This window comes from Mytilus edulis, chromosome 1, assembly GCF_963676685.1.
Source record: "Mytilus edulis chromosome 1, xbMytEdul2.2, whole genome shotgun sequence".
Classification (NCBI taxonomy): Eukaryota; Metazoa; Mollusca; class Bivalvia; order Mytilida; family Mytilidae; genus Mytilus; species Mytilus edulis.
In genome coordinates this window covers 95,558,924-95,581,507 of record NC_092344.1, presented here as the reverse complement: position 1 = coordinate 95,581,507, position 22,584 = coordinate 95,558,924, and the positions used below count along the sequence as shown (strand labels likewise).

The window sequence follows — 22,584 nt, the reverse complement described above, 5'->3', positions numbered from 1 at the left end:
CTTTACAAAGTATCGCTAGTTAAACAAATATTAAGCTTACTGGCAAGCTTTCGTTAATATTCATTTTAATATTTTTAAAAAGATATATGCAATTTATTTAAACAAATTGTGCATAAATGTTTATAAATGCCATGTTGCACCTTGCATTCATTTTTAAATGTTTTGAAAATAGATAAACTTACCTCAGACTAAACGTGTTGTGTGGCTTTCAACATCGAAACAAAGACAATAAGTCTTCTTTTCGTGACATATTAACAAGAACAGTTATGTTAACTTACTTTAAACAAGGAACGTGTCACGTGTAAAATCATATTTTAACTAAAACAGGTGACAAAACATGAATTTATGTACATTAATTCACTGATTTTATCGTCAAAACATATCAGATTTAATAACTTAATTGTCCTTCTTTTAATTTAAAAGCTTAATAATTTTTTTAAATTTTGATATTCCGGTGTCCTACAAGGGCTACGGGTAACTGTGGATTTGTGTATTAACAGCTAGAGGTCTTACAATGAGGGATACAGAGTAATAATCGCAATGTGAAGGGATACTATATGTTATACGGATTATTTAAAAGGGATATTGCACATATTTCTTGTCTGTGTGTTATATATAATGAGCTGCCAGTCGATGAGGATATCAGGCACTTGCATGGAATGTGGTCCCACATCCCGTGAGGCACAAATAACTTGGCAATTGTATTACACTGGAGCGTCCTGATTACAATATAAATTTCAATTCTGATCCTTCATTCCGTTCACTGGATATATGGGCTCATATACCCTATCAAGATAACCAATCAAGTTACAGGATTACCCAGGATATTTCACTCCAGTGTACCATAGAAGTATATTGCAATTTGAAGGGATGCGGTAATCGGTAAAAAGGTGACCAGTATCGGTACTGGAAAATGATTCGAAATCTTATTACTGGTATTGTTGTAAACTTGGTGTAATTCAACCTACTGTATGATATTACAAGATGTTTGTTTGTTCATCTTACTTGTCTTTGTTTTATTTTAAAATTATAATACATGAAACCTAATTTTCTAACGTTCAAATCAATCATTTATAAAACTTAACGTGATTAGAACTGCGTTACTTTCCATATCGGAATTTAATTCTTCGAAAATTCTCTCTTCTACAGTCATGATTTTGTTGAATGTCAACTTTTCATCGGGCGCCTTTTGTGTATAAAAGAATCCTTCTTCCAAAATCTTAAGTTTTCTTTGCAGTGTTTTGTGAATTACTGTTTGCATTTTTTATGTATCTCCTACCTCTCTTTTCTGGTATTCAATCCCCATACAGTCTGTATAAAACCATGATCATTTAGAGGTTATTATATTGTTAAGGCATTTGTTTGTGTTACATTTAATAGGTCCTGTCGCTATTTGGGATCTAAAGGCGCCATACAACAATTGCTTTGGCATTGGCCTCAGTTAACCTGTACTGATGGCGGATATACAAGTACAAATATGACCAAGAACTTGCATTATAAAAAAAAAACATTTTTGTATTCTGATCAATCATTCATCAAGAGAAGACATAAATATATAAAACATTTATAGGGCGAGGACGTCTCTAATGTTGTTAAAACTTGTGTCAAATCAACTTTTCTATTTCTTAAAATTAAAAAAAAATGTATATAATATGAATTTTCTTTATTAGGATCAGCTTTTATACATATACGTACATATGTTGAATAAAAGCAATATATGTTGTATCCTATTATGTTATAGGATTATAGGATAAAAAATTCAGCTACATTCATTTTTGTTCATTAAGAGGTTGATTAGAGATTTGTCTACGGTCAAGTACAACATTAAAGAATCTCTCCAAAATCAGAAAGATATGAAGAATACTGCAATAGAGATATTGAGAAACTTAGTATGGGTTTAACCTTCTATAAAACTGTCTGGTAAATAAACCTGTTTAATATTTATGTTGAAACTACTGCAATGAAGACGAAATCTCCTGTCCTGCGTTTAATAGATGTTTCAGTCATGTAGCTTAATGGACGGAACCAATTGTGATCCTTGAGTTTAACCCTGTCACAGACAGACGTTCCTCTATACAGTGTAATTAACTTAAATTGATAGTTCTTTAAAAATATGTCCACATAGATGAAACAAAAAACGAAACATGTGAAGCAGACGACGGCGGATGACGTAGGGAGAATGAACGCCACCATTGGGATGTTGCATATGATGGCAGTTGGCTTCAAAGAATCGTTTAGCTATTCTATAATTCTATATAATGTGAGTAATCAAAACATAGAAACGCACACTAGTAATAAAGTATTAGATATCTTCATAATAGCCTGTGATGACTAGATAGCTTTCTGATGTCTGGCTGTCTTTTCTGTTCATTTATGTAGTTGTATACGGTTATGGTAATTATGTCGTTTGAAAAATTCTGTGATTTTGAAAATTGCGTTAAAAAAATTACTGAATCACAAATCAGCAGACATTATAAATTAGGTCTTCCACAAACTATATACAAGGCTTGTCCAGTCAGGAATTCAACCCAGGTTACGGTTCTACAAAAAAAAATTATTTGGTATAGCCATGTCACTCATAAAATGAAGTGTTAATGATAGTGTGTGCAGTGCTTTATTTATATTAGAGTATAAGAAGGCATGATTGAAAAATAAAACGAAAAAAGTATATTATGCCTCGTTCACACGTAAATTTAATTCAAATTCAATTCGAATCGAATTCGCTAATCGCGTTCACACACTCATCTTTCGAATTGATTCGAATTGGCTAATTCGAACTATCCAATGCGCATTAGAAATACATTTTTGTTAATACGAATTAAAAGTTAACGTCATTCGGACAGTAAAGTGAATTTGACGCACATTGCAATTCGAATTAGAATTGACGTAATGACGTTAAACGTTTCGAATGCGAATTAAACTAATTATTAATGCGAATCGAATTCGAATTAGGTGTATTATTTTGACCATTGCTTTAATTCAGTTAATGCAAGCATGTGTTTCGAGTTGCCGTGCTTTTGTCGCCTCTTAAGTTTTTATCGATTTGTTTTTATTCTGTGTTATCCTCTAAATTTTGTTATTCAGCTGATTGATTTGGTGTATATTTAGAAGGTTGAGCAATCATAAAATTAGTTCAAACATTCACAATTAAATGTGCAAGTTACATACCGAGTAACTATGTCAGTGGTGCAAGTATGAAGTTTTGAATTCTATTAAATCGCGCATAGGCGCGGAGCTAGGACAAGGGGCTAGCATTCCTCTTCAAATATTTATATTGCTATTTTAATATTGGAATAAGTACAATCATTGTGTTTAATCGAATCGTCATACTATGAATAAATTAAACACAATGGTGCAGTATTAAAGTTGACACCATTATCCTATACTTCACAATATATGTTTCCTCCATTTCAAAAAAAAAAATTGCAGTAGGTTGGCAAATAAATTGTTTAAGTTTTGGTCAAAAGTGTTTATGTGAGGTAGGAAAAAATAAAAGTTTAAAACCTTTTTTTTTTAATTTAAACTGCAAAAGTAAGCAAAAGTACTTACTCCTTTGTAAATGAAAGTTTCGTTTTATGCCAATCAGTGATCTGATTTCAATAACCTACGCACATAGTCATTCTTCTAGTTTCATTTTAAAATAAACCTGTGTGGTACAGTGTATGGCTGTCCTTTGCTTATATTTACTTCATTCAAATACAGAAATGCACTCTAATCGACCTATGATCTGGTCATATTTTAGTTGTAACTGTTTTCAATGTTTTCATTTCAGATATTTTTAACAGAAAAGCCATGCAGATATTAAAATGCAATAAGCGCCTTAAGTATCCAATACTTATCAAAGGTACCAGGCTTATAATTGTATACGACAGACACGCGTTTTGTCTACACAAGTCTCATCAGTGACGCTCAGATCAAAAATGTTTGAAAGCCAAAACAATTACAAAGTTGAACAGCATTGAAGACCCAAAATTCCAAAAAGGTTGTGCCAAATACGGATAAGGTAATATATGCCTGGGATAAGAAAAGTATTTCGAATAATTTATACTTTTCCAACCAGTAAATTTATAAAAATGACTAAACAATTGATATTCCTGTCACATCGAAGTGATGGCTACTGGGCTAGTGATACCCTCGGGGACAAAACGTCTACCAGCAGTGGCATCGTCCCAGTGGTGTTAATAGTTATCAAAGGTATCAGGCTGATAATTGATATTAAGACTTGTTGTATCATATCAATATAAAAAAAAAGATGTGGTATGATTGCCAATGAGACAACTGTCCACAAGAGACCAAAATGTCACAGACATTAACAACTTTAGGTCACCGTACAGCCTTCAACAATGAGCAAAGCCCATACCGCATAGTCAGCTATAAAGTCTACTTGACATACCCTTTGTTTTTCTTGTCATGTTCCATTACCATTTGCGCAGCTACATCTGCATGAAGATTTAAAGTCGACGAGTCTGTTCTGTATGAAATAAAGACTACATACTTTATATTTATAGATGAAAAGTGTTGCTGATATTTTAAATCATATTTATTCTAATACCGGCATGGTAATATAAAGATGCTAATCTGTTTCTGTGACTACAATGTGTATGTTTTCTCTGATGTTTACGTAATTAAGTCTTTTTACGTGTATAGGCATATATTTCTCAAAGCTTGCATATCATAAATTCGTATGTTTAGAATTTCTTGGGAGGTATTTTTTCAATCTCAAAATTCTGATATGCTCAAAACTGTACTTTAATATATGTACATGTATATCAACAGAATTTTAAGTGCTAACAATTCTTTAAAATTACTAATTAAACGTTCGACATTTAGTTTGACAAACACGTATTTAAGCAATGCATAAATATTGTTTGCTAGAACCAAACAAAGTTGTCACACTGACCCTGCTGAGACTATAAGCTCCAAAGAAAGACAACTGTGTCTTTTTTCTTTTTGTTTCTGTTTCAAGAGCGCAATTATTCGTCATGCATTTTCCATTACATAGGGAATCACTGGTGTTCCGTATTTGTTTTCCCTCGAAGACTACACAAACTAGGAAAAAACGGGTAGCAGTTCCTATTACTACAGATGCCAGTTTTGTATTTTAACCAAAAATATATATATATGGTCATGCGGCAAAAATTGACTAAAATGCAGTTGACAAAGATCGTATATGTTTTTTTGATCAATGAAAAAATGCATATTTTTAAAAGGTCCGACGTGCAGAAATGGAAGATATTTTCTATACTTTGTAAAATGCGAATATGATTTTCTGAATTTTTTAAACCTAATTGGATAAGCTTTCAATAAAATGTAATTCCAATCCTGTATCATCCAATCAGAAGCAGAATAGGATTCTATTCTGAGTACCATCTTAAAAAAAATGCCGGTAAAATGTACAGATAATTGCGCTCTTGTAACCTTCTTATAACTGGTGAATCCATTCACATGGGGATGTTTACAGAAGTATATTGATTGATTAATTAACTAACTAAAACATCGTCAACGTTCACTAATTATCACATTTAATCCCCAAAAAAAATATTTTCTAAAAAAATATTCATATTCATAAATCGCTTTAAAAAATGCAATACATTAAATTCTAAATACTGACACATCTAATCTTTTGTACCAGTTTCTGTATGCCGTCAAAGCTTTGGTATGTGTCACTAGACCATCGCCATCGTCATCCATGTGAGAGAACACAGCCTTCGCATGAACTATTTCCTTTTCTGTTAGCATGTCTAATAACTCGTCCTGCGAATTAAAGCAACTGAAGGTGTTTAAAGAAATTTTTTATCGCACGTCCAACTTATATACGTCATCATCATCTTAAAATCAGTTCGTTTGCAGAAGCCCCCAAAATAATCCTATAGCCTATCATGGGTGTGGATATTTTCGCTGTATTGAAGACTTATTGGTGGCCTCGTGCTATTTTATGCTCTTTGGTTGGGTTATCTCTTTGTCACATTCCCAATTTCCATTCGCACTCTACTCGACATTGTAAAAAAACTCAGGTGAATTTTTTGCCAGTTTTGAGTTGTTTGTTTTCGTTTACAGCGTATTTTTCTAATATAAGATACACAGTAACACTATCAAGATCACTAAATTAGGAAATGATTAGTGAAAGAAATGTACTAGTAATTGGAATAACTGAGGGAAAACCACGATTTTACCGTTATATGAGTAATTCAGCGTAAATAAAGACAACTGGAGGGTTGAATATGCTTAAAGAACGTCGCGTGAAAACAACAACAACGTCAAAACACCGCAGTTATTGAAAGCAAGCTCAAATTTATGAATTCCTGATATGAAATCTCTTACCAATGCTAGTACCTTTACTTACCGTTGGTCTTTTTGCCAGAAATAACCTAGATTCATGACTGAGGAATTCCCACCAATTTATACGTCCATCTTTGTCTGTATCTATTTTTTTAAACTGTAAAACGATTTGTTGTTTTCCGCTGTCTGTTGATGCCATGTGAACCGTTTTATTTTTGTAATTTACAAATTCTTCTTGCGAAATATACGAATCTGAATTATAAAATATCGTGTGTAATATACTCATAATTTTAGTACATGCAATGTAATTCCATGAAGGTTTAATTATCAATACAATTGTAAAAGTTGAAGAACAGATTTAAGTTTTATAACTTAAACATTTGAAAATATAAGATTACAATTTTATCATTCTTGAAAAATTCTAAAGTATGATCGTCTAGAATTGTATATATAGCATAATATGCAATTATCTTTGCGCTTTAAAACCATGCCATTTTTTCTATGAAAAGCATACTTACCGCCATTAGTGTCTATTTCATCAAATATCTCAAAAAGAGTTGAGGTTTCTTTGTCTGTTAGAAGATGAGATAAGTTTACCTGGGAAAAATGAGGAAATATAAATATTAAAAGATAGGAATTGATGTGATCGGTGCCAAACTCTAAAGCTATCAATAATAGATCAATACAACTAATTATCGACAAGATAAAAGTCGGTATCGATTCCTGGAATGCAACAGAACTTTTTTATAATTGACAATCATACCACATCTCCTTATCTTAATACTGCATTTAAGACATAATTTGATTTTTAAATGTAGATGAAATATTACTATTTATTCTTGATTAAAAGAAAGGTCCTTTTTAGTTTCACGTTAATGAGAGTAAAAAAATCAAACGACAAATAAAACACACATACAAAATCAAACACACACACATGTTAATAGTTTGCAAGAAATGCTAGAAAGGAATATCCTTTTCAAGAATAACACCGGTTTTGTGTTATGTATGCCTGGTAATAAGTTGTAAGCTTGTACTTTAAACTCAATACATATAATTTTAGCCTTCCAAAATTTGGTCTCGAATGTACATGAAAATGGTTATTCCGGGAACACGTGTCGTGCACACGAGAATCGATACCATACGATTTGTTTTGTTTCGTATTTTAAAATTTATAGCTGGTTTTCATCTGTTCTTGGCGTGTTTTGCTATCATTTATTTTCCAAAGTATGCTGCATTTTTAAGTTTAAGTCCCTTATTTAACAATTACCCAGAAAAATGTAAATGTGCCCACCCCAGAAGTACATACTTTTAGATTGATGGTCCTAGTAGCAACTGCCATGTTGTCGTAGCCAAATTGATTTTCAGTTTATAGAGATTTCCTGTCTTTAATGAAACGAAGGTTTCAACTTTATAAACCGAAAATATATTTTAAATTATATTGTATTAGGTTTGTATTTTTAAGACTTAATGTCAATGACCATGAAGTGTTGACATATTTGACTTGCCATCCAAATTGTTGTCTCTACGAAATTGAGAATTAAATAATATACAGTATCCAGATTGCTGATTTTAATGTTATTCAAAAAAGCTCCGAACATGAATACTTGTGAGTAAATTTATTTGTACTTACACATTTATAACAGCTCCAGCCACTATTTGTATGTCTTCTATCCATGGTTTCCTTGTCAAACTGGGAACATTCTGAATCACTCAACAATTCTACACATTTTTTATGGAAGGCACGGGTACACACGCGACAAGGATATACATCCTCCTTACTAAAGTGAGGAAAAGGTTCTTCGCAAACAAAACAGTACTCATCGTGACCATTCTTATTAAGCTGTAAGTAATAATCATCATTAACATTTTGGTATATTAAATCATAATGACTTTTGTATTCTCTTGATAATCCCAGACTGCAGTAGAAATCTTTATATTCTTTTGTGAAGCAACTCTGTGCTTTCAACGTGGTTTTGGAAGTTGTAGGTACTGCATCCGGGAATCAGCGAACCAACGACACAACAAAAACTTAAAAAAATTATAGGTCAACATCCTTTCATCAACAACTAGCAAATGACTTAATCGTATGTGATGCATTTGGTGGAAACAGTGTTGTATAAATTTTATGGAGACTGCCAATCTTAAGATCTACCATCTACATCAAATACATTAAAATGACAAAAAGACGAAAAACAACCACTGACGATGTGACTTACTTTGAACATGCACATGAATATTGGTCGGTTTTGTAATTACAACCTCCTCCCCAACCCTACCTCCAACCCACTGCGTCTTTATTCTCGTGATATGATAAACAAAATGTATAGAAAAGAAAATAGTGAATACCTCTACTTGGCATCTTATGCGTTGCTGAGAAGATGGTAATATATTTTAAAGTTGTTCTCAACTGTGAGTATACATAATAGACAAACATATAAAAATAATTTTGTTTTTGTAGTTGATGTTGTTAAATGTCTTTTCTAATAATCATAATAAAGATATCAAGTGTTATTATGAATTGGCTGAACCTACCGTGTATTCTACGTCTCTAGTTTTTGGCGCTGGTACCACAGATAGTTTTCGTACTCTAAACTGATACCGCTCCGTTATGTCTATATCTTCTTCGTCTTCTTTCAAATCTTCCACCATGTGTTCAACAAATTTTATCAGTTCGGCACGTTCCTTTTTGTGATCTTTACAATGTCTTGCAAAACTACCGATTACTTTTGCTTTTGGAATGAAGGAATCCCACAAACTTTTGTCGGCCATTATGGAACAAAATATGAAATTACAGTTTTTTACAGTACACAATTACAATTAAGCAGCAAGCACAAGAATTTGAAAGATTGACTTAAATCTATATGTGAAGTGCCATAAGATATTTAAAGATGTTATGTAATAATAATTTTGAAGCTTAGGATTATCCATTGCTTACTTAATAACGCGTCAATGGTAAAACGTGATCCCATATTTATGAGACTTTAAATCAAGTGTAAATAACTGACTTTAACTTCTTTATATTTCTTTAAGTGATTTTAAATCCAAATAGTTTTGCAATATAATATAATATTATTTTATATTTTCAGACAATAATATTAACAAAATATGTGTTCCTGGTAAGATGCTGGTAACATGGCACAAGAAAGACACCCAATTTGAAAAAAGAAACTATGGAAGAGGTCGATTTGGCTAAATGCTTGGTTTTGGATTATTATAACTAGAACAGCAAACTAAACATTAAGATAACGTGAAGATACAGACACATCCATTCTCGAGTCTCAGATAGTATAGTATTCAGTGGCGTTAAAATAGCTGTTAATTTCTGTATCATTTTGGTCTCTTGTGGAGAGTTGTCTCATTGGCAATCATACCATATCTTCTGTTCTACAGCTCTGTAAATTGTAAATATTTTTTACGCTTCATCCCCTTCCTGTCACACGGACATATATTGATTTAACACCTGGAATGTCCGATTAACGTATCATTTGGACTTTGGATTAAAATCAAATCAATTCAATTGCTTTATTGTCACAAAAATTTACAGTTTTTGGCATTTAAGTAAAATAATATTTACAGCTATAATATTAAAAATATAACCTTTAAATTTTGAAAATACACGTCATCGTTTAAAACAGTTATGATAACAATCGTAAGTTATGACATTGAACTGTTATTTACTTCGCCTGAAATACAGGATGGTTTTTATAAGTAATAAAAACGTGTTAAGTTTTATAAATAAAGGACGAGATTTCAACAAAAATGCTATTATCGTCATTTTTGCGTCTATAACTCGTCGCTTCCATTCATTTACTTTTCATAAATTTTCTCTTCTGAAACTACTGGATCAAATTTAACCAAAATTGCAGCAATTCTCATCGGGGTATCAGCTTTTAGAAATATGTCCGACGATCCCGCCTACCAACCAACATTGCTGACGTGTCTAGTTTAACACATAGGGGTGAAATGCTAGTTTTGTGTTTTAAATCGAAAACTGCTATGGATAGAGAAAATCCGATCGGAGCAAAAAAGTTCAGATCGTTTGTAATCTACCTACTTAGATATACGTAACGTAGATGTGGTATGAGTGCAATGAGACAACTTTCCATGTAAGTCTCAATGTGGAAAAAGTGAACAATTATTGGGAAACAACACATAATTGTAAAATTCTGTTTTCACCAAAACTATCAGACGTCTTTTTATAGGCGTAATTGTCGAGTTTCCAAATTATATATTTTGAAATGATGATCTTTACCCTTTTTATTTTATTTTGCATTTTGGCTCGATAGACAGAAACTTTAAAATGAGGGTTACAGGGTAAAAGTTAACTCAAATATTTGTAGAGTATATATACATTACTGTTCAACAGATTTTATAAAACTATCGGTCATTCACGCTATGAACTTGAAGGCGTTATCGCCATTGCAGGATAGCAGTTGAAAACCATTGAAAGGCCGAAGATCGCTACTATAAAGCAATGTTCATTTGATTCTTCGAATATGTGAAGCTGTGCTAATTCTATAAATCTACCCGATATGAGCTAGATCCTGCAAATAACGTTGCATATTTGTAATCCTTAAGTGCATCTGCATATTTTACCCATTTTATTGTGAATGCCATATCGATTGTGATCACTCTTGTAAATTGTCTTTACAGATTTTATGGTTAAGCCTCTGAAATTTTATTGACACGTGCTAATATTTACTTGCACCGTCACGTGTTCGATATTGCCAATGTGTTTCACTTGCTCGCATAAATACTCAAACTAATGCATTTTTGGGAATATTTCGTAGATTTATGCTATTTCTCTACTATGAAAAAGCTGTGGCTTAATATATTGAAAAACAATAATCTAAAATATGGCACATACATCTCTTTTATTGTTATATACATATATATATAAATATTTCATGACACTTCCGATTTTCAGGTCAAAAAGAGCCCTTTTTAAAGCTTGAAAAGACCTGATATAATAAGTCTTTTGTTTCCTGGTATCGAAAATTATTATGTTCAAAAACATTTATAAACGATATGATCTGTTTTAGGTGCGGCTAATCTTCTTTTTATCTAAGTTGATAAAATAATCATAATAATACAGGTTAACAATTTTGGAAATCCCTTTAATTCACAATGTGACATAGGTGTGCACAGTAAGTACACATTTTAATTCATTTTTACAAAGTAGAATTACATCTTTTTTCTGAAATGGAGAAACTCAAGATTATTTCTATGTAAACATGTTGCCATTTTAACAAAATACGATATACTTTGAGTCAAAATGATGTTGCTTGTATGACCTTGTACTTGTTAAATGTTATGATCTTTGTGTGTGTATGTTATCATCGAAAATCAGTCAATTTTGTTGACTAGGTAGGAATGCGAAAATTGAGTCACATCGGGTGTCATTGATAAAACAGGAACGTTGGTCTCATATTGTTGATGCTCTTACACATTTTTGTTTTCAATGCAAGATTTGTTCTATGTATGTAGATCCCTCCTTTCCAATATATATATATGAATTGAATTTTGATCCCTCATTTCAATTTATATGAATTATACTTCGAAAACCCATATCTTATTATAAAATTATCCAACAAAAGAGATCTGGAGTTACCTTTTGAACGATAAAGGATGTACCTTTAAAACCCGGAGCCTGATTAAAACCCTTTGACATTTTTAATGCAACAGATGATTGGTAAACTCCTGATAAGACAAGTAACATTAATTAATACTTATATACAGTCTTAATAATAATTTGCGACATTTCAAGTTTAAATGTTCTATATAGTTGGTTTCAAGGGACTGATGCGTCATCTATAAGTGGAAAGTAGTACATTTTCATGTCTAAAACCTCTCTAAAAAGTACGGAGTATCTCACAATATCATAAAATATGCCAATATGAATCCATAGATACTTGGTTGATCGGGTCTTGTATAACCATACTAAAATCGAATATTGTGCTGTGGATGTACCTTCTAGGTTTTTACATCTCATTCTAGCCAATCGAATTTTAGCTTCATCTTAAGGCAACCAATCAGAGCCAAAATGTGTTAAGTCCTAATTTCAAGATGGCGTGAATATCGTATGAAACTAATAGTCCGCACCGTGATGCGAACCAATATAATAATTTTACATCCCATAAGCCTTTTCATTTTACATATCATGAACATGACTGTATTTTTTTTTTTCAGAACCTAAAGGTATGGCAAATGATGTCAATGAACGATAACGATGAACCACTGACACTATTTAGAATATGCTATCGGAAATATGATATGTCAATTCTTAGTACTTGCGACGACGACGATGTCAAATATTTTCCCAGCATGTAGATATCGTAGGTATTGTTTATTTCACGAGATTTGATTGGGCTTCTTTTTTTTTTTTGGATAAAAGTACGTTGTCAAAAATACATTAAATGATAGTAAAACGTTTTATGCTATACATTGATGTAAATTCAGAAATTAAGAAATTATTGCGAGGTTTTTATCTATGCGAAAAATGCTACTGGTAGAGTATCGCAATAATAAGAACTGTCATTCTGAAAACTAAACTGAAACGTAACCCTGTCATGTATTTTTTTATTATTGAAATCGCAAACATCGCAATAATAAAACTCGCATCTTGTCCATTCTTGAAAAATCGCAGTAATAAATGCACGCAATAATATCTGAATTTACAGTATACTTCACTGTGTACGCTTGGGAAGTTTTTGGTGGTTTTCCGTTTTAATTTGGTCAAACTGATCGATTAAACTTCTTAGATATGCGTGAACAATGGTTATAAAATGTTGTATGAGTGCCAATGGGACAACTCCCCATCAAAATCACAATTTGTAAGTAAAACGTTATAGGTCAAAGTAGAGCTTTCAACACGGAGCAACCGTTCACACCGAACAGCAAGCTATAAAAAGTCACAAAATCGACTAGTGTAAAACCATTAAAACAGGAACAACAACGGTCTAATATATTAAAAAAACGAGAAACGAGAATCACATCAACAAACGACAACCAGTGAACATCAAATTCCTGACAGGTGCAAACAAATGCAGCGGGTTTAAACGTTTTAATAGACGACAACCTTCATCCAACCTGAAACAATGGTGTAACATCACAACATAGAAAGACACACTTAAAAATATGAATTGAAACGGCTTAACTCAATCAAAAGACATATTAACAAAAAACAAGTGAACATACACTGAACGAATAAAGATCTATGACACAATGTTAATACAAAACTAATAAAACAAGGGGTTAGATGGAAAGCAATACAAGAAAGACACCATAACCTTGGACATAATGCCGCCAAAGAAACTAACTTACACAGGTTAATAAAAATAATTTTATTAAAAAACTAAAAAAAAAAAAAAAGTTACTAAATGAGGTTTGCGTGTATAATTTTTGTGGTATGTCATTATCAAAGTCTATAAATTGTTCTTTAACTAATATCACCGAGTACACTATCTGTGTTTCTATTCACCGACTGATACTTTTCTAATGTTGAAAGGCATACTTATTATTTAAATTTTAGTTTCTTGTGTACAATTTGGAAATTAGTATGGCGTTCATTATCACTGAACTAGTATATATTTGTTTAGGGGCCAGCTGAAGGACGCCTCCGGGTGCGGGAATTTTTCGCTACATTGAAGACCTGTTGGTGACCTTCTGCTGTTGTGTTTTTTTTTATTTTGGTCGGGTTGTTGTCTCTTTGACACATTCCCCATTTCCATTCTCAATTTTATTATCATGCTCTTCTGTATTTTGGTATTGTATACCTTTATCTTCCTTGTCTAACATGTCGCACTATTACCCAAAACCCTATTGCCGGAAGTCTGGTAGTATTGTTTGTTACGGACTTCATGTATTTTTGCTTTGACAATAAGGTTATAGTACTTTGACCATTTTCACTCTGTTGCATCATGATGACACATAGTGAACGATACCCCTCTGATACCGTTATCCTCCATGTATAGTTGGAAAAAAACTTACCGCTTATTTAATTTGATTTTTTTTTGCTGTGGCCAATTAATGTCTTTTATTGACATTTCGGGAAATATTCTGAATCCATACATCAGAAAGCTTTGAAAATTTTTAGGACATTTTTGTACTTGAGTGTAGATTATTTTTCTACCTCAGGCATAGATCACCTTAGCTGTATTTGGCAAAACTTTTAGGAATTTTGGTTCTCAATGCTCTTCAACTTCGTACTTTATTTTGCCTTTATAACTTTTTTGGATTCGAGCGTTACTGATAAGTCTTTTGTAGACGAAACGCGTCTGGCGTATATACTATCTATGATGAGTTTATTTATTATTACATTTGTACGTTTTTAAATGGACATTTATTTTTTTATGTAAGACTTGTGGACTTTGATAACTGATTTGCCATTTGTACGGAAAAAACAACAACTCTCGTTTGAAACCATTTTCTTGAAAGTTTCATACTCCTTAGTATTGTTAGTCGTCATGTGTGATAGTACTTTTACAACCATTTTCTTTTGACATTTTTTTGAAGCAGTAATTGACTGTAAGTCTCACTGAGCATGAACATGATTTTTTGTGTCCACATGTAAGACCAGTCTCTGAATTCTTAAATTGGCCACTTCATATGTTTAGAAAATTCAACAATTATGATGGTAAAACGATTTATCAATATTTATTTCGAGTAAGTGATACGACCATCGTTTAAAGAGAATATCAGAAAATGTGGTTTTTTTTTATATCGTCACATGTAACATTTAGCTGAATGTTATCTTAGATTGTAAACATGTCAACTTAAATGACAGATAACACGTGCACAGAAGTAGGGCGGTTTTCAACGGTATATTTTTGTCTGTCTTTCATAAGCAAGGTCATTTCTTTTTAAAAAGGTGGATGTTTCATTATAATTCACAATATCAAAATCTTTTGTGTTTATCAAAAGATAAAATTTATCACATGATCCAGATAAAATCAGCATTTCTATGGAGAAAAAAACCTGTATATTTTAATGCTGTAACAAATTAATCTAGGTCGGTATCATGTTTTCAATATTTTACAAATGTTTAATGAAATCAAATGTTTTCGATATTGCTAAATATAATAAAATATGTTGACACATCATTAAATATAGCTCACCTAACCATAAGGGCCAGTGTGAACGTTGCATTCACAAGTTGCATTCTGTCGTCGTCGTTCAGTAATTTTACAAAATATTCTTCACCTCTGAAACTACTGGGTCAAATGGAGCCACTCATCTTTGGTGTATCGTTTTGGTGTATCTTTTTAAATACGAATGTTTCCAACCAACATGGTCGAAATGACAAGAAATAGAACAATTTCAGTGTAACATGCAAGTTTTGATTGTTTTCCCTTGAAAACCGCTATTGTTAGAGAAATCTGACAAACGTATTAATGTTGAGAATAATTAAATCTACCAAGATCTACCATAACAAATGTCTATTTACATGTAATTGCTTTTAAACGAAAATCATCAGTCGATTTTTGCAGGAGTTGTAGCCATTGATTAACTGTTAAACTTATGATTTGTGTTATTGCCCATTGTTTTTGAAACTATAAGAAAAAAAGAGATTTTGCATTCTTGTGAATAATTTTTGTGGCTTAAAAATTATCCACAAGGAGGCAAGATCTACAAATAAGTAGAATTTGTGGAAATCGTTGGTCAACTTTTTATTGGAGTTACTACCCTTAAAAGATAATTGTAATGTGTTTTTCCTAACACTTAGTTCAGTACCTTGAAAACAATAAAAGATAGATAAATAATAAGTCAGCATAGATAAAATTGTCTATTTGTCTTCTTATACATGTAATACTTACATATAATTTACTCATTTTTTGTGTTTTTGGCGAAAACTATAGAAGACAGTGACAAAAATATATGTTAGCTTTTACAAGGTGCGGGAGTTGGTGGCCTTCAGCTGTTGTCTGTTCAATGGTCGGGTTGTTGTCGCTTTGACATATTCCCCATTTCCATTCTCAATTTTAAGATCAACAAAAAAGAAGTTTCAGTTACTGATCACAATAGTGGGACACATTTCATCGTTGAAGTTGAACATAGACCTTGATGAGCGACACAAGCTTTTTAGAGCCTCTAGTTCAATGTTCATATTTATAATCCGTTAACTGATGTTTCTTGGATTTTGTATCACTGAATGACATTAATGAGATCATATTGCTACATATTCTAGTTGGTTACGGTACTTTCTAAGGCGTAAAGCAATGAACATATTTTATCTTTTAGTTTATGTATCTTCTAATTTACATTTTATTATCTTCTTGTATCATTTAGCAAACAGCCCTAATCATGTTACAGCTAATGACCAGATTATTAGCAAAGAATCTTTATTCAAAGTTACCTGTAATACGACAGGTTTTACCTCAGCCGTGAACTATGATTTGTTTCGCATTTCAAACAGAACAGCCTTCAATGTTACCAGCAAACGATCGGAACATTCGCTATCCGCAGAAGTTACAAGTCTTGTTGACAAAAATACAATAGAATGGTACTGTTGTTGCCCAGGAAACTGTGCAGACTTAAGCAAAAATCTGGGAAGCATACCAGTTATTGTTGGTGGTAAGTTAGTAGTAGTGAATATTTTACTTACTAGATGATTATTTATTAAAAATGGACTGCTAAGCCAATTACATGGTGAAAATTGAAATAAAAAAATCATTACACTAAAAATCGTTTTTTTACCGCTAGAAAAATACGTTGGCATTGAAATGCTAAATGTGCTTCCCTTTCCAGGTCAACCCATATTGCTCTAGATATAATGGAACCATTATAACTCAAAGCCTTATTTTTCTTCCTACTTTTCGCGTTGTTTGTAATTTATCTTCTGCGTAATATCTCCGTAAAATATATTCTGTTCTCTCTACTATGTACACACTACTTGTAGCTGTTATGTAAATTTATGGAGTTTACAACATTGAAAAGTATACATACAAGTTTTACAGAAAAAAAGTAGATGTCAATAAAATTAAACATGTTTCAATATTTATATCAGTTAGTTGCTATATGTGTCACTTTTCCTGTATCTGCGATATAAGTAAAGCCTCGGTCACACCTTACCGGATAGCACGAACGGACGCCTAACGGATGAAAATAAAAGTTGTCCGTTGATAACATTGTTATCCGTTGGGAGTCCGTTGATGTGCTGACCGAATAAAACGGACGTGTAACAGATGCATAACGGACACACACCGGATATACAACGTACGAGAAACGGACACGTACCGGACAGAACGGATGTCGAACGTACATCCAACGGACGAGTACCGCATAAAACGAACACCTAACGGAAGCGTACCGGTTAAAACGGATGGACAAGATATACGGAAAAATCAAAGACGACAATAATAATACATGTAAATCGCATATATATTCAAAATGTTTCTGTGTAACTGGTTTTGGTTTATTCTTCAAAATTCCGCCAAAGGGCAGTGTCTGGCCTGAATAAAAACTGCTTGATTGTGAAGACGTGCCTATACACTAAGATCGATTATGAATAATAAGAATTCATGAACCTTAAGAAATCTGACATAATCTGCAATAATTGGCATTTCTGACGCGAAATTTTCAATTTGCATTTATCCGTTTCAGATCAGTTCATCATCCGTTTTATCCGTTATACGTCCGGTAGAAGTCCGTTTCTCATCCGTTTTATCCGTTAAACGTCCGGTAGAAGTCCGTTGGTGAATTTATCTTCCAGACCTCCAACGGATGTATAACGGACACGTAACGGATACAAAACGGAAACGAAACGAACGAGTACCGTACAAAACGGACGCCTAACAGACGTTCAACGGACATTTTATCCGTTGGACGTCCGTTCAAAGTTTTGAACATGCTCAAAATTTTCCATCGGACAGAACGGACACCGACGGATAAAACGTACGCTTAACGGACATGCAACTGATATGAACGGACGTCTAACGGATAAGTAAAGGCAACAGTAGTATACCGCTGTTCAAAACTCATAAATCCATGGACAAAAAACAAAATCGGGGTAACAAACCAAAACCGAGCGAAACGCATTAAATATAAGAGGAGAACAACGACACAACATCGAAACGCAACACACACAGAAACAGACCAATCATCAGACAAAACACCACGAGAATAACAAATGTAACATGAAAACCAAATACATGAATTTGGGATAGACAAGTACCGTGCCACGTCTTATCTCAATATCTCAAAAATAAGAGAAAACACAAACGACTCAACGTTAAAATGCAACACAAAGAGAAACGAACAATATATAACAATGACCATCTTCCTGACTTGGTACAGGACACTTTTAAAGGGGAATAAAAGTGGTGGGTTGAACCTGGTTTTAAGGCATGCCAAACCTCGCACTTTAATGGCAAAGTTAAATATAACATTGAAATGACAACATAATATTACAGGACTACAATACAAATAAATAGGAGAACATATTAGACACAGAAAAACATGATTAATAGATAACAAAAAGCATCAGGTTTAAAATTCAATACGCCAAAAACGCGCCTTGCCCACACAAGACTCACCAGTGACGCCCAGATATAAAAGATCGAAAGTGAAAAAAGTACAAAGTTGTACAGCACTGAAGATCAAAAGTTGAAAAGGTTTCGCAAAATACGGCATTGTTTTTATGCCCGGGATAAGAACATTCTTATTATATAGAACAATAAGAACGGACGTCTAACGGACATGAACGGATTGAAAAAAAGTTATCCGTTAGGCGTCCGTTCGAGCTATCCGGTAAGGTGTGACCGAGGCTTAAGCAAATTGAGAAAAAAAAGAGTCTCCAATAAAGAAGCTAGCCTGTAATTTAACGCTAAATTATTATTGATATTCACACGCAGTATAGTTTACAGTTGTGTGACTATCTTGATCGCATTTATACCAATTCTGTTTCCTTTGTTGTACTCACATTTAGAAATTAACAAGGAGGGTATTTAGAACTTAATTAAGATAGATAGGTGTGGCTCGAGCGGTAGAACATTTATATTTGTGTAAGTAAGTGCTTTTCCTCTAGTGGTACACTTTGTGTTACTCGTTTCATCACAATCCTGCTAAAAACCCAGTGGTGAACTCGGTTGATCTGAACCAATAAGGTATATATTTCTCTATTGGCACAAGTCATGTTACTCATTGCAATGGCAAATACAAATTTTATTTAAAGTGTATTTTCTTTAAACGCGACATTTGTTTTAAATAAAACACATCTCGAATTCATTTCATTTTTTGTCGTTTTTAATAAAGTCTTGTATACGGATTTTTTAGTGATGATTTTATATCGTTTTATTCTAGTAACTGTTTTCACGAAGATAGATATTAAACTATTCCTTTATCTCTATTATTGACATGCAGCCATAATTGTTTGTTTTATAATTATTTTAGAAAAACCACAAGATATGATCACAGTAGAATGTATTCTAAAAAGTGATAGCACATTACATTGCAATTGGAGTTCTGATGATGACTGCATACAATGGAGCGTAAAGTATTCTTCAATGTAAGGCCAATGTTTAATTATTGATGTTAAATGAATTGGATATACTTTTTTTGTCAATTTAGAGACAGCAGCAGTTTATCGATTTTCAAATATCGTTAATCCACGATGAAGATACAAATAAAGGTAAAACCAAAAGGTTGGATATCCCATAAAGTCAAAAACGAGCGAGACAGGGTTCTTTTTACAATGTAATTTGGTCGAGATAGAGTGCAGATAATCAAGCTGTTGGATAATAGATGAGATCAGAAAACAACAATTTTGAAAAAGTAAAACTAAAATCTTTTGCTTGTAAATGGGGGCTTCAAAATCAAAAAAGTTTTTTTCTGCTCTCCAAGTATAGAGTTATCAATTCAAAAAGTAGTGAAGTTGTTTTGCCATTTCCATAAAACCCTAAGGAAAAATGATCAATAATTTACAATCTTATTCTTGTGAGTGAAAAAAAATTATAAGTATCAGCAGCAGCAGCAAAAATCATTTTAAGCTTTCATTACTATTGTTAGAATTATGTAATAATACATTTATTTAGTCTTACTCGTGTGTTTGGTGGATTGTTTTTTATTCCAAAAAAGAGCCAATATTGATATGGAAATAGTACTTTTATGAGAATGATGATTATATCCTGTTGTTTATGCGCAATATTTTATTTTTCGTTTCAGTTCTGCACATGGAAGTTGTGTTTCTGATTCAGATACTTGTAAGCAACAAGAATGTCGAAGTTCACTATGTTACCTTAGATATGATAACAAAAACATTTCCTTGTGTCGTCGATGTGTCATACAGCTAACAGAAATAACACCAAATGATAAACTGGTTTTATCATTTCATGCCCAGAACCTCTGGGGTGAAATTAAGTTCAATCGATCAATATATATTCAAGAAAATATCAGTAAGTTATATATTGACAACACAGTTTTGAAAATTATTTTAATGAAGTAAATATAAGGTTTAGAGGTGTTTTAGTGGCGTTGAACGAAAACACAAATATATAACAATTCAAAGACCATGTTTTGCAATCACCATAGAAATGAAATCATGCAGTTTTTTTAAATGCTTGTTCCGTGTAAGATTACTAAAAAAATAGTTCACCAAAGTAAAATTCTGTCGATATAGATTTTGTACATTTACAATTACATAAATACATGTATTGCATAAAAGTGTTTTAATCTCATCAATTTGACTCAAGTTCCAGTATTTAATTTAGAACATACTAAAACGTATATCTAAATTGCAAAAAGTCTTAAATAAACAATTAACATTTATGGACTTTATTATATGTACATGTATATTTCATGTGTATTTTTGTCTAGACGTCATCTACTTAGTAATTAACTCTCAAGATGATAACTCTGAAGACTTTAGAAGGTCTTTAACCCGATATAAGCTTAACTATAAATAGAGATCAACCACGTGAATACGGATTCAATAAAGTCGAATTATTGTCTTGAAAGTGAATAATTCATCAACGATATTTTTTAGTTAATTTTGACAAAATGAAAATAGCCTTATCGTAAAATGAAAGCTAACTAATAATAATATAATTTGAAGCATGTCTAGATCCAGTCAAGCAGCTGAGTGTTACTACCACTGTTGATACATTAAAAGCTTCATGGACAATGCCAATTCTCCCAAAGCCTTTCAATCTCAGTACTAATGTCACATGTTTGGTAGAAACTTTTTCCAATACGAGTAGGGAAAAGGTAAGTATATGTTGTTCAGATTTTTTTTTATGAAAACAGTGGTTGACTTTTAATATAATAAAGCGTATTTATCAGGGTATCTCTATTCTAATAGAAATTACAAATTACATTTAATTCAAATAAACTCACAAAATAAATCTGATTTCTACTTTTTAACATAAGTTTGATATCTAACTCAGAAGTGTGGTTTTTTTTTCAAAACGTCTGTTCATATTAGATCATCATTTTAAATCATGTATATCAACTTTAGAAACTGTAGTAGGTTTTCTTTTTAGAAATCCGTTATGTTTAATATCCGTCAAAAAAATATGATAGTTAACATCAGCAGTATGATGCCAGCAACACAGTATATAGTACAAGTACAGTGTAAACTTTCAAAGTCCGCATATTGGAGTCCTGGAGCTCGGTCAGCAATTTTCTCAACAAAATCTGACAGTAAGATTTTTACTTTGACTATAAAATTTAGACAAATGTATATATGTTATTTGCAAAGGTTAAAAAACATAATTTTATAATTATAAACCCGCAGAAATATGCTACTTCTAAATAATGATACCGCTATAAAAGAGGGGCGAAAGATACCAGAGGGACAGTCAAACTCATAGATCGAAAACAAACTGACAGTGTCATGGCTAAAATATAAAAAGACAGCCAGACAAATGATAGTACACAAGACACAAAATAGAAAACTAAAGACTAATTAACACGATGTCAGGTGCTCCGGGAGAGTGAGCAGACCTTGCTCCACATTTGGTACCTATCGTGTTGCTCATGTTATTACAAATCCGGTTAATAGTCTAATTCAGTAGGTCACATTAGTGAAAAGGGAACGGGATTGTAGTTACGACATAAGGAACATATCTGATATCATCTGTGAAACGTAAATTCCATAACGGTCAACCAACTCGTGTTGCGTCCGTAAAATTTACAAAGGGATGATTTTAACTTCACCATTTAGAACTCTTGGTTTAATAACTTCCTTGTGAGCAGTAAAGCTATATCAAGGAAATCATGATAGGAAACACAAGTCCGGAAATTTCGTATCAATTGGGAGATATTTACCCCGTATGCAGGCGCTGCTGTAATTTTGCTACATCGAAAAGG

General features: G+C 32.5%; 2 protein-coding genes across 4 annotated transcripts in view; one reads left to right on the top strand and one right to left on the bottom strand.

The window, feature by feature from the left end:
• Nucleotides 1–1,519: 1,519 nt before the first annotated feature.
• LOC139520191 (PHD finger protein 24-like) lies at nt 1,520–9,096 on the bottom strand. Its single transcript, XM_071312666.1, has 7 exons — nt 8,812–9,096; nt 7,910–8,119; nt 6,798–6,876; nt 6,344–6,531; nt 5,612–5,754; nt 4,394–4,471; nt 1,520–2,541 (listed from the first exon to the last, which is right to left on the bottom strand). Exons 1-7 carry the CDS (start codon nt 9,046–9,048, stop codon nt 2,472–2,474), a joined length of 1,005 nt encoding a protein of 334 aa, XP_071168767.1. The 5' UTR covers nt 9,049–9,096; the 3' UTR covers nt 1,520–2,471.
• Nucleotides 9,097–11,355: 2,259 nt separating this feature from the next.
• The window catches only part of LOC139515839 (uncharacterized), a 43,196-nt gene continuing 31,967 nt past the window's right edge, over nt 11,356–22,584 (top strand). For 2 of the 3 annotated variants that reach the window (XM_071305577.1, XM_071305561.1), the window contains exons 1-7: nt 11,356–11,426; nt 12,469–12,614; nt 16,567–16,851; nt 19,669–19,783; nt 20,440–20,669; nt 21,329–21,480; nt 21,756–21,915. In XM_071305577.1, coding sequence (XP_071161678.1) covers nt 12,548–12,614; nt 16,567–16,851; nt 19,669–19,783; nt 20,440–20,669; nt 21,329–21,480; nt 21,756–21,915 — 1,009 coding nt within the window. In that variant the 5' untranslated portion in view covers nt 11,356–11,426; nt 12,469–12,547. The remainder of the gene's footprint in view (nt 11,427–12,468; nt 12,615–16,566; nt 16,852–19,668; nt 19,784–20,439; nt 20,670–21,328; nt 21,481–21,755; nt 21,916–22,584) is intronic. The other variant, XM_071305570.1, reaches the window with a different exon arrangement.